Below are 12,558 nucleotides of genomic sequence, written 5' to 3'. Positions count from 1 at the left end.
CCCTCCCCCCGTCCCCGCCCTGACGTGCAACTCGTTCTGACGAATTGGTTCGACCTGATCTGATCTTGACCTGCGGCTGCTCGCCTTCCATTCGCTCCGCCCCCCAGCCTGACGACCCCAACGTGAAGAGCGTCTACGTGGGGGGCATCCCCCAGGATGTAAAGCCTGACGCCCTCAAGGCGCTCTTCGAGCAGTACGGCGAGGTGCGCGCGCCCCCCGCTGCCGCGCCCGCGGCAGCCCAGGGGTCGTGCGCGCTCTTGCCTGTGTCGTCCTATGTGTGCGCTCCTGCGTTTGTGCCATTACAATCGTTCTCTGATATTTGCTGTGTCAGAACGTGTGCTGTGATATGTGTGCGCGTCGTTCAGAGCCCGGAAACCCGTCGGCGGCGGCCCTGAGCGGTGAAGCCGCTGGCCTGGGGCGCAGCGCGAGGCGGCGGCCCCGGACCTGATGCGTCCAAGGATCTACCAGATCACAAGGGTCCCCCAGATCACGATCTCCCAGATCACCAGAGCGACCTGGCCTGAGGCCCGCGGCCGCCCTCTGATCGCCCGTCCCCCTTCCCCCCCAAAAGGTGGAGGACGTGACGCTGCTGCCCTCGAAGGACGACCCCGACCGCATCAGAGACTTCTGCTTCGTCGCATTCAAGTGGGTGTGGCGCCCGAGAAGGGGCGTGGCGCCGGCCCTCGCCCTCCGCCCTCCCTGCGTGCCGTCGTGCGCCGTGCTGGCAGCGCCGGCCGCCCCCGCCGGCTCGAGCGGGGGCCACCATGCCCCCTCCGCCTCTCTGCATGGTGTCGTGCGCCGCGCTTGCGGTGTCGTTCAGAACGGGGCTTGGGGTTTCGAATCTGGGGGGTGCTGCTTTGTTGAGGGTCAGGAGGGTGGCGAACGCGGCGGCCTTTAGCCCGGGCTGTCTGCAGCAGGGGCTGGGCCAGTGCGCGTCTCGTCGGCGCGGGGGCGCGGAGGTCTCACGGGTTTACCCCTCCAATTTGCCCGCAGGGAGCGCGCCGCGGCGCTGCGCACGGTGGAGGCGTGCCAGTCTGCGCGGCCGTCGCTGGGCGGCCACGAGCTGAGCGTGTTCATGGCAAAGCCCCAGGTGGGTAGCGCTGGGCTGAGGCGTGGCTGTGATCAAACACAGGGGGCGCGCAACAGTGCTGTTGTTTGGTGTGGGCCGCACGACTCCGCATGTGTGTGTGTGTGTGTGTGTGTGTGTGTGTGTGTGCGTACGCGTGTGTGTGTGCGTACGCGTGTGTGCGTACGTGTGTGTGTGTGTGTGTGTGTGTGTGTGTGTGTGCGTGTGCGTGTGCGAGTGTGAGCAGCGGGTGAGCTGCCACACCCTTTGGTTTGCATCTTTTGCTCTGACACTTTTGATGCACATGAGAGTTTTCGGCCCTGAGATCCTGCCCTGTGTGCTGCTGTCGCCGCGGCGCTCCTCAGGGCCAGCAGCAGCCGGGCCAGCAGCAGCAGCACGGCGGCGGCGGCGGCTACGGCGGCCGGGGAGGCTACGGCGGCGGCGGCGGCAGGGGCGGCTACCAAGGCGGCCGCGGCGGCGGGGGCGGCGGGCGCGGGGGCGACTATGGCGGCGGCGGCGGCTACGAGGGGGGCGGGTACGGCGGCGGCTACGCGGCGGCTGCCGGCATGCTGGGTGGCTACGGCGCGGGTATGCTTGTGATGCTGCCGACCGGCCAGCTCGGGTACATGGTGAGCCACCGAGGCGGCCGCTTGCCCGAGAGTTTCCCAAACCGGGCGGGCGAGGGCGCCACCTTCCTGAAACGAGGGTGGCTTTTGCAAGAGAGGGGGCCTCGGTCGGCGGTGGGGCGCCAAAGCAAAGGTGACACTCTCTGCCTGTTGTTGATTTTTCGTCCTAAGGACCGTGCATGCGCCGTCCCTTCGCCGCGTCGCGACCCCCTCCGCAGGTCAACCCGGCCGCGGCCGCGCTGGCGATGGGCGGCGGCCCAGCACGGCGCGGCGGGGACGGCGGCGATTACGGCGGCGGCGGCGGCGGCGGTTACCAAAGGGGAGGCAGCGGCGGGTACGGTGGTGGTGGCGGCGGGGGCGGCTACGGCGGCGGCGGCGGTGGGGGCGGCCGGAGGTATGCGCCTTACTGAACCCAATTTCTCTTGGAGGGCCCCCGGTGTTGAGCGACCGCTCAGCCGTCACGCGCGGCGGTGGCAGGACCCCTGTTGTGTTTCTCAGGTCTATGCGCCCCCGGGCCCTTCAAGGAAGTGATTCCGCGCGAAGCCCTCAGCCAGGCGCCCTCCCCCTGTCAGCAGCAGCATGCTTCTCCCCTAGCCCCGCACCCCGACGTCTTTGGAACCAACTTGCCCGCCTTGCGTGACTCGCGGCGCGCAGCGTGCGCGCCTGCCCCTGCATTCGCCGGCTGCCGACCCATCGTTTGTTGACGCGGCGTGCTTCTCGTGCCGGCCGTTGTGTTGGCCAGCCCCTGCTGTTTTGGCGCCCCGCCCCCTCTCTTCGTTCCGTGGCGCCATGTGTCCCCTGTCCCCAGCATCTGATGCGCGGGACCCAGCCTCATTCTGTCCCTTCGTCTGACAGTAACAGCAACCGAGATGGGTGTGCGTCACAGCGCCACCGCAACGCATCCCTGCATTCGGTGGCGGGGCCGGTCGTGCCACAAGGCCGGCAGTCGAGCCGCTCTGGCTGGGGGTGTTGGCAGTTGCGTTGGAAGCCAAAGCTGGGATGAGTTGCAGCACCAGCAACAGCAGCCGCCATTGCAGGCAGCTACCAAGGCACCCAAGTGCCAAGACCCCAGCCTTGATGAACGCGCAGGCACCGGGTCGCTGTCAGCACACATGTGCAGGCGTGCAGGCAAGTTCAGGCAACAGCCGGTCTGCGTGTGTGAGTTATGAATCTGGTGGGGTGCACACAGGTGCCAAGCTTCTGCAGCATGCAGTGGTGAGAGCGTTATGCAGGGAGAACAAAGGGCGACCTGGAGCCTCACAGTCGGTGCGGTGCGGCGTGTTGCAGCTGCAAGCAAGGAGTTGTGGCGCGTGCGCATGCGCTGCACGCATCCCCCTGTGTGCTGTGGGTGCGCTCGCGACACCCATTTTCGTGGCAATTGAAAGGCTGGAAATGTTCTCAGCAAGTTTGCACTTCAAATCTCAACTGATGGCCTCAACAAAATGCGTATGTGCAGCCAGGGTGATTTTGAGTTGTAATTGTTTGCAAACTCTGGGCGTGTGCCAACAAAATTCTTCGACGCATGCGCGCTGAGGAGGCGCCTACCCCGCGCGTTGGCGTGTGCCTCTCTCACCACACCGCACAGATGCAGCACCGGCGCCGTGATGTCAGAACAGCGATGCGCAATGGCTGCACGGACGATGATGAAAAGAAAGCTGGTCCCGCTAAGGCAGATCATGAGATCAATCAAGATCCAGAGGCCGATGCAGGCGCGACCTCGCGGTTGAGGGGGGCCCGCCACCAGCTGCCCTCAGCTGCCAGCCGTCAGCCGCCCGCGGCGGCCGCCGCCCGGCGAAGCCGCCGCCCGCTGGGGGCTTCTCGCGCCCGGCGCCAGTAGATGAAGGTGGCAACTGCTGCTGCTGCTGCTGCTGCTGCTGCTGCTGCTGCTGCTGCTGCTGCTGCTGCTGCTGCAGTATCCATCCAAGCCACGCAGCGCCGCTGCGGACGCGGATGCTGCTGCCGTCGCAGCTGCCGTCGCAGGCACGGCCGGTTGCGCGAGCAGAAATTGAAGCAGGCCCCCCGGCGTCGCGGCTGCTTCTGCCACAGGCCCCAAAAGCGCCAGGAAGGCCGCTCGCCTCTGCACCCGGCAGTGGCAAAAGCTGGAGCGGCCCCAGGTTGAGCCGAGGCACCCCCGGCGGCGCCGCGCGGCGGTGGCCGCGCGCGCTCGTCAGGCCAGCGTCGGCGGCGCCGGGCAGCTCGCAGCGCTGCGGCCGGGGGCTCCGCCCTGAAAGCAGTGACAAACCTGAGCGCGCTGTGAGGCGGGGGCTACCCAAGTCCTCGCCCCCGCCAGGCTGGGCTGCGGCCAAGGCGGCGCGGCCCCTAGGGCTGGCCCATGGTGTGGGGGATGCGAAAGACAGCTGGCGGCGCAGGAAAGACACCTGGAAAGCGAGAAGATGGGGAAGCGATGCGGGTGGTCGGTCGCAGAGTAACACTGGGGGAAAACGCCATCTGGTCGTTGCCGGCACCAGGGACGGTGCGATGCGAGCGGCTGGCGCCGGCAGACCCCTGAGTGTGATGCGCGCCGCTGGTGTCGCGCCCATTTTCGCGAATTTGCACCCACCTGCTCGCCCAGCAGAAATGACCGCTCCTCAGAGCACGCGAGCGCCGCCCGCATCGCGTCGAGCAGTCCGCCGGCGTCTGCCTCCTGCCCCTGGCTGCAACTCAGCTGCTCGGATGCGCCCTTGGGTGGTTCAAGGGGAGGAGGATGCGAGGTCACGCGTCGGGTTGAGAGGCGAGTGGAGGCGGGGTGATTGGCGAGCGTCGCGTACGGGTGTTTGCAAGTCTGTTGAGCTGATGAGGGCGCAGGCGGGACCCCGTCGACTGTATTGCAAATCGCCTACCAAGGACCCCCCCGGTAACCCGGCAGAACAGGCCTGAATATACCCATGCACAGGTGCCCATAATTGTACTATTTGAGTGTGCTGCTGCCAAAATGGCCCAACATCGCAGTAACGACGGTCACAGCAACCCCCACAATCAAACGATCCACCCAGCAACCGCATTCGCACCCACCATGCGCGTGGGCCCCGGGCCCCTCGTCTCCAGCTGGACTGCCGCCATCGCAGCCACCTCCGCCCTGGCCGCCGCCGCCAGCCGCCGCCGCAGCGCCGCCTCGCACTCCGCCGCCTCGGCGCGCGCCCGCAGCGCCTCGGCGCGCACGCGCAGCGCCGAGGCGGCGGACAGCAGCGCCGCGAACGCCTGCCACGGCTGCAGCCCCAGCGACAGCGCGTCCCTCCAAACCGCCTGAGTCAGGCGCTGCAGGTCGTGAATGGCTGGCTGCTGCTGCCCCTCCTCCTTCCAGCCCTGCTCCAGTGCATCTGCGATTGCCGCCTGGAGGCGCAGAGCCTGTAGCCGCTGCTGCCAAGTCACATAAAGTTGGAGCCTGTCGGCGCACTCTCGGAGCCGCTGCTCTAGGTAGCACGAGCGCGGCTCCCCCTGCGCGGCGGCCTCTCCCGACTCACAGCCCTCGGCCGCAAACCCTGGCCGCGGTCGCTCCGATGGGCCACCCAAGCAGGCTGCAGCTTGCAACCCCTCGGCGCCCACGTCGGGCAGCGACTCGTCTGCAACCGCAGCCGCCTGCGACGCCGCCGCGTCCGCAGGACACCTGGCGGCGCCGGCCGCGCCGGCAACCTCGGAGAGGCGGTTTTCCAGGTGGCGCTGCTCAGCCCGCTCCGCCTATTGGAGCACAGTCCGGTTTTGAGGTTGGGTTTGCCTCAGGGTTGAGGGAAAAAAAAGCTCGGGGCAGCAGGGATTACGAGTCCCATGAATTGGATGTCAGTTTGCTGACACCGCAACCTCAAGCCATCTCCTGGATACAACGCTGCCTTCATCCCCCCTGCATCCACCTAAATGGATGCATGCGCGTGCCATTTGTACCAGCGGACTGCCTGGTGCCTCTTGCGAAGCCCGCGCGCATCAAAGCACAGCGTGGCAGGTCCCACCTCTATCAGGGTGGACACCTCTGCCTGCTGAGACGTGACCCGCAGCAGCCAGTCCATGTAGCGCGCCGCCCCGGTGCCGCCGCCGCCCGCAGCCCCGCACGCCGCTGCCACCTGTGCTGACGCCGCCTCGATGTCCTGCGTCGAATAGATCACGGGGTTTCCACCCCCGACCGCTGCTGCATTTGCTGCTGCTGCAGAAACGGGCGGCCGTGAATGCCCGTGTGCATCGCAGCCGTGGCCGAAGCGGCAACAGATTGATCCCGGGGTCGCCTCCAGGATGGCCCGCGCCTCCTCGGCCGCGCGCCGCCGCAGCTGCAGCCGCTCCCGCCCGTGCCGCAGCAGCGCCCCGCGGCGCCGCGCGGACGCAATGCCGCCGCCGGGCGCGTCGGGCGCCGGCGCGGCCGTGCTTAGAGCGGAGCTGTGCAGCCCGGGGTCTGCCACGCACTGCTGCGCATCCTCTGGTGCATCGCCCCCTGCAGACGGGCCCGGAGGGTCTTCGCCGCCTGGACAACCGTCTGGCCTTAAGACTGGCAGGCTTCTGCACCATGCCTCATCGCGAGCCCCCATACCCTGTGACTGCAGCGCTTCGCAGGCCTCCTCCTGCCCTCCGTCGACATCTTCCAGCGGCTCTGGCCCGGGCTCATGTGGACCCTCTCCCTGCCGCGGCTCATCCGCGCCTGCCGCCCCTAGCGCCGCCGCGGCCCCTTCAAACATGCCGGCAGGGATGCGCCATCCTGCGGCCTCGTCGTCGCTGCCTGGCAGGTCTGCGGGGAAGATCGTGCAAGTCGCATCCAGGCTGTTTGTTCCCTGCACACACATCTTGTACTGCTTGGCGCTTTCGGCGCCCGCCACCGCCGCCGCTCCCGCCGTCCAAGCCGCCGTGGCTCGCCCGCCGCCGCTTGCCGGCCGTCCTGCAATCCTCGCCGCCGCCGGCGGGGCGGACGCCGCCCTCGTAGGCCAGCCCGCCGCCTCGCCGCAGCTCGGGCGCCAGGCCCGCTGCGGGCCAGCCGCGGCGATGCGGGCGCCTGGTGTTGACGCCCGGCGGCCCAGCAGCGCCTGCCCGGCCGCAGCGCCCTGCAGGCGGCAGCCTTGCCCAGACTCTGACCTCCTCATGTACCCTGAAGCCGCCGCGAAGCTGGCCGCCACCTCTTCGTCCTCGCCGTCCTCGGATGGCGCGGCTGCGGCAGCGGCCGCCACAAACTGATCGAGGGCGGCTCTGGCGGCGGCGGCGTCTTCACGGGCTGTGCTGAGCTGACACTCTAACGATGCCACCGTGTTGGTGAGCTGCAGCTTCTCAAGGACTTCCTTTTCCTGCGGCCAGCCACGCATTGTGGGAGTGCAAGGGTCGCGTGCACGAGCCGTGGTTGATTAGTGGTTCATCTGAACGACGTGCTGGGTGGCTGCTAGGACAGCCTTCACGCCTGCTGCAAGTGCGCCAAGCTTCAAGCATCTGCTACGCTGCGCTGATTGTCAATACCCCACCAAAGCTGCAAGGATGGCCAGTAACTGCCTGCTGGTTGTCAACTGCCTCAAAAACAACACTTGTCGCCATTGCAAGCGCTCAAAACGAGAGCAGCACCCACCAGCTGCGCCTCGAGCCGCTTCAGCCGTGCCCCCTGCATCGCTCCCGCCTCCCGCTCTGCTTCCAAATCCTCCCTTGCCGCAGCCAGTTCCGCCACGGCAGCCGCAAGCTGCTCCGCTACGTTCACTGTCGGCTCTTGGTCTGTGGTGTCGTCATCAGCTGCCGCCGCTTCAAATTCATCAATCTGTGGGATGTAGAGCAGGATGTCTGGGTTTTTGAATAGCTTCTTTGTGTGTGTGTGTGTGTGTGTGTGTGTGTGTGTGCACGCGCGCGCGTGCTTGTGTTTGTGTGCGTGCGCATGTGTGTGTGGATGTGTGGATGAGTGTTTGGGTGAGTGTGTGAGTGTGTGCGCATGCACGTGCGTGTGTGGGTGCGTGTGTTGGTGCGCTCAGATCAGACAAAGTCTTGATGATACAGGGGCCATGAATCTTGGATGCAGGTGATGCAGGTCACAAATTCGGCTTGACCTGACAGGCGCGCCAAGCAGCTTGACTGTCACTGGCCTGCTCATTCACGCATTGGCCGTTGCCAGCATCCCGCTCTACCACCGCACCCCAGAGCCCAACCCACGACCACGCCCAACCCTCACCCGCAGCTGCATCGCCCGCAGCTGGTCGCGCATAGCCTCGTTCTCCTGCCGCAGCGCCCCCAGCTCCGCCTTGCGCTGCGCGCTGTTGACCACCGGTGTGTTGGTGATCGTGCGCGCCCGAGAGGCGTACCTGCATGGGGTGGCGCATGCCGATAACAAAGATGGTTCACACGGCTTGACACGTGATGCACACTCAATCAAGCCGAGTGAGGTGTTGTCCAAACCTGGCTAAATTGTGCCTATAATTAAGGGGTCATAGAGCAGATGGTGCAGCCGAGGTTGCGCAACCTCGGACCGTGAGCGCCGCGGCCCTGCCCGCGCACCTGAGGGTGCTGAGGGTCTCCGAAACGTGCGCGTCTGCAGGACTGACGCAGGCGCACATGACGGTGCGGCTGTTGCCGCCCAGCGCGTTGCGCAGCAGCCGTGTCAGCACGTGGTCTCGGTAGGGGACATGCCTGCTGGTTCGAGGTGCGACCACAGGTTTTAATATGGGAAGTGTCAAGGAGCCGTCCACCGCAGCCAGCAAGCAGCACGTCTGCAGAGGAGCTTCGCAGTGTTTGATTGCCGCGTGACAGGCCGTCCTCCACACCAAGACGCGGCCTGGTCGCGCCTGGTCGCACCTGACCTGCGCCAGAGAACGCAAGAACCCAAGAACAGACTGTGCACAGGAGAGGGCAGCGGCGGCGCGGCAGCCCTCGTGGCGTTCGCTTCCCACCTGCGCTTGTCGGCCAGCGCCTCGATCACGTTGCCCAGCGCCAGCAGGCCCTGGTTGATGCTGCACGACTCCAGCAGGCGCGCCGCGCCGGCGGGCCCGCCGCGGCAGTCGCGGCCCGCGCGCTCGCTGCCGGCAAGGTCGACCAGGTGCAGCTTTGACTCGAGCGTCTCCTCTAAAAAGTCAAAGCACGGCCGCGACGCGCGGTCAACGGCGGCGCCGCCGCCGGCCGAGGCCGCGCCGCCCGTCCGAGGGGAAGCCTCGGGCGCGGCCGCGGCCGCGGCGGCGGCGGCGCCGGGCGCGGGGTGCAGCAGGAGGCGCCGCGCCGTCTGGCGAACGCGGATGGTGAAGACCGCGTGGCTCCGGGACGAGTGGGCGTTGGCGTTGGTGGCGGCGGTGGCGCGGGCGCGGAGGCCGTCAAGCAGGCACTGCAGCAGCTGCTCACGGTTGGTCACCTGCCGGGCGGGGGCGGCAGCGGCGGCGCATGCAGGTTGAGAGTATACTGTACGGCAGAGGATTGCTCCCTTGTGGCGGACTGCCGGTGCTGAATGCTGTTGTGGTTGTACACACAACTGCCACGTAGAATGTGGCGGCAAGATAGGATTGGCTTGGGACCGCTTTGTTGTGAATTCACACGCCTGTTTCACTGGAATTGCATGAGCATCGGTCAGGAATGCAGAAACCCTGCAGCCTTACCTTGACCTCCTCAAGCCCGACAATCAGGATGTCTTTCGTCGGATCTGGATCCCGATACGCCAGCACGCGCGACCCCCCACCGCTGCTCCCCCACGCCGACCCCGCGGCCGCGGCCGACAGTGCCGCGGCAGTGGGGCTGCCGCCGCCGCCCGAGCTGAGGCTGCTCCGGACGGGCTGGACGCCGCGGGGGGAGCCGGGCGGCGCGTTGCTGGGGCAGGGGGCTGTGGACAGCAGGTCCCTGATGCTGTCTTGAAGGATCTGTCGTCGGGTGATACGGCGTGCCGGGCTGACAAAACTGAGCATTTCGTGGGATCAAAATGGCCCAAATAGAGCACGAGCGTACAGGGCATGCGGATGGCGCAGGGCAACTTCCACGCCGCTGGAAGCAGTGCAATCCCAACGCAATGTTGTGTGCATTGTGTCACGCCCCACAAGCGCAGAACCCCCGCTTGCTTTTGTAGCCAAACCTTCTCGGTACATGCATGTCAGCACCCAAAAAGCCAGTGGTGTTGGATTTCTGCGCACCTCTATGAAGCTGCAGACCACCTGGACCTCCACCCCCTGCGCCTGCATCGCCTTGGACCGCGCACACACGTCGTCGATCGCCTCGTGGATCAGGGGCTGCCACGTCTGCGCGTCGCAAGCGCCGCCGCCGGCCTGCAGGTCCGCGCCGCGCGGCCCTCCGGCCTCCGCGCCGCCGTCCTGCTGCGCGCAGCGCTGGTGCTTGCCGCGCTGATGAGGGGGCGGCAGCTGCAGGGCCTCGTAGCAGCGGTCCATGTCGGTGCCCTGCGCGTGTTGAAACATGTTGGTCATTGGAATAACATCGCACAACAAGCGGTTGTGATGCATACGTGACACATGTGATTCATGAGCACGTGCTGACTGCTGTGGGGCTGCTGCCACCACCGCAGCAGCGCTGCCGAAAACGCACCACCACAAGACCCCACCTCAACCCCGACAAGCACCAACAGCCCCCCCCCCCATCGCCTCCGGCGCGCCTGCTCCTGCCCTGCCAGAGGTAGTAGAACAGCGCCAGCTGCGGCACTCGAACAAAAAAACCATCCGAGTTGCTTACCATAGTGAATGATTTGCCGGCGCCCGTCTGGCCGTAAGCAAACACTGTGCCGTTGATGCCCGCAAAGACGCCCTCCACGAGCGGCGCGACGCAGCGCACGTAGAGCGCGGCGCTCGGCGCCGCGCCCCCGCTGCCGTCGGCGCCAAAGACGGCGTCGAACCCGAACGATTCGCCGCGAGTCTCCCCCTTGAGAGTCACCTGGTGGGGTGTGTGACAGGCGCCGAACCTTGCGTGGGGTCTTGGGTTTGTAGAGTGCGAGGGGGTGGGTACAACGTTGCATGTGGTTCATGTGGATCCAGCTGCTCTTAATTTCAGCTTCTTTCCAAATCACTGAGCAAAGGGCTGCCCCAGCATGCAAGGGCCTCGGGCAGCTGCGCCACGCACCTCCGTGCCGCTGGGCGCGACGATGACCAGCGGCTCGCTGCCATCCTGGCGCTCGCCGCTGCTCATGGGGCGGATGTGAAGGGCGACGCACACCGCGGCGGCCTGCGGCGTCCGCTGGCTGGGGCCTGCTGCATTTGCTGGGTAGGCGCCCGCGGCCGCGCCGGCGCCAGTGCCGCCGCCGCCGTCGCTGGCGTGCAGAAGGCTGCCGGCGCTGATGGAGGTGCGGCCAGGCGCGGACGCGAGTCTGGGGCGCTTCTCCTCCTGCTGCTGCTGTTGTTGCTGCTGCTGCTGCTGCTGCTGCTGCTGCTGCTGCTGCTGCTGCTGCTGCTGCTGCAGCTGCCGAAGCTGTGCCGCAGCAGCTGATGCAGACGAGGCACCCCAGGAGCCGCTGACTCTTGGAGACATGGAGCGAATCAGGGCCGGGACGTCGCCGCCGATCGCACGCCGCGGCGACCTGGCAGACTTGGGAGAGCTGCGGCCAGAAGAGAGGCGCACGCCCGCCAGTGGGCGAGGCGTGCGGCGCGGCGAGGCCAGGGGCGATGCACCCCCGTCCGTCCGTGGAGGGGGGGGCCACGCCGGCCGACCGCGTGTGAGAGAGGCCGCGTGGCTGTAAGAGCTAGATTCTTCGCTCTTCATGTTTTTCGTGCTTTGGACTGCAAGCGTGCCGCGCAGCACTTCTTTTCTACAGGCTTGATCACAACTACCAGCTCCGCTGAGGCACTATCAGCACAGGTCAATCGAGCATGCCATCGCAACATTTAGAATCCTGCATTTGTAGCTGATCAGCCAAAGTGCAAGCAGCCGTGCCTGCCGACCTGCTACGGGATTGCATCAGTTCACTCGGTGCTGAACATTGCTGGAGCGCACCCCACGTGGTGCATTGTGCGTGTGCCAATTCAAAAGTTTGAGTATTCAATTTCATTGTCGTGGTACGCTAGAGCTTGCCGTGCTGCAGTCGCGAAGCGGATGTACTCGCTCTGGCTGGACGCCAGCACGCGCAAACACCCCCAGTTCAAATTACAACACGTATCTTTACAGGTGAAATACTTGAAAGTAGCATCCGCATCGCATAGTGGAGTCTGCGCAGACGTTCGCATGCACATCGCTGGGGCAACGTGCTGCTGCCTTGCCTCCGGCAGAGAGCTGAGCTACAGGGACTAAAATGAGGCTCAATATTCTAGTAGCAGCAGTCCTGGTACTTTTTGGAAGTGCAGGTGAACGCGTGGGCTTGGATGCAAGCGCCATACGTCAGCAGCCCAGACCTGTCACAGAGTCACTCCTGGCGTCGTTAATGAGCATGGGCCCCTTTTAGCCCCACCCATCAGAAGCGCTGTACGCATGCGTGTGTGATGTCGCCACATAGGACATGCGAACTTGAAAGAATGCTTTGCGTTCTTGCTGAAATGGTTGCGTGCGCACCGGTCGCTTTCCTCACGCGCCCGAAACAGTGGCCGGCGCGCAGCAGCAATCGCGGCGCCTGTTGGCTCAGAACACAACACAAGTCCCTGCAGAGTACGCCATGCTCGAGCCGCTCGCCAAGTTCATCGACGTCAAAGGCATTTGGAAGCTGGCCGGCCTGCCAGACCCGCCCAAACTCTTGTGCCACGTCGGCGTACTAGGGTGGCACTGCCACAACACAACACTGCACCCATGGGACCCGAAATCCCTTGTGCCACAGGATTCAACCCCCCCGATGCCGGCGACTGCGAGCTGCGTCGTCTGCCCTAAGGGGTGGAAGGGTCCCAAGGGCAGCATGCTCGAGCTGGCTCTTGACCTGCCCGCGTGGGCCAAGAGCAAGGGCGAGAAGCTGCCCTCTGGCATGTGGGATGGCACGAAGCTGCAGCAGCTTGCGGCATCGGCGGTCGCGGTTGCAAGCAGCGGAGCGGC

The 12,558-nt window shown here is 66.1% G+C and overlaps 2 protein-coding genes across 2 annotated transcripts; one reads left to right on the top strand and one right to left on the bottom strand.

Annotated features, from left to right (window-relative positions):
- Positions 1–447: 447 nt before the first annotated feature.
- MNEG_1519 (hypothetical protein) lies at positions 448–2,102 on the top strand (the record flags this gene model as incomplete). The annotated part of the gene is made up of 5 exons (XM_014050006.1): positions 448–477; positions 572–645; positions 994–1,090; positions 1,432–1,695; positions 1,911–2,102. The coding sequence occupies 5 exons, from the start codon at positions 448–450 to the stop codon at positions 2,100–2,102; spliced, it is 657 nt and encodes a 218-aa protein (XP_013905460.1).
- Positions 2,103–4,668: 2,566 nt separating this feature from the next.
- MNEG_1518 (Chromosome-associated kinesin KIF4B) lies at positions 4,669–11,076 on the bottom strand (the record flags this gene model as incomplete). The annotated part of the gene is made up of 9 exons (XM_014050005.1): positions 4,669–5,367; positions 5,634–5,768; positions 7,805–7,934; positions 8,128–8,259; positions 8,520–8,971; positions 9,213–9,386; positions 9,738–9,998; positions 10,288–10,485; positions 10,672–11,076. 9 exons carry the CDS (start codon positions 11,074–11,076, stop codon positions 4,669–4,671), a joined length of 2,586 nt encoding a protein of 861 aa, XP_013905459.1.
- Between the last annotated feature and the right edge of the window lie 1,482 nt (positions 11,077–12,558).

This window comes from Monoraphidium neglectum (assembly GCF_000611645.1).
Source record: "Monoraphidium neglectum strain SAG 48.87 unplaced genomic scaffold scaffold00153, whole genome shotgun sequence".
Lineage (NCBI taxonomy): Eukaryota > Viridiplantae > Chlorophyta > Chlorophyceae > Sphaeropleales > Selenastraceae > Monoraphidium > Monoraphidium neglectum.
This window is presented reverse-complemented; position numbering and strand designations above follow the sequence as displayed.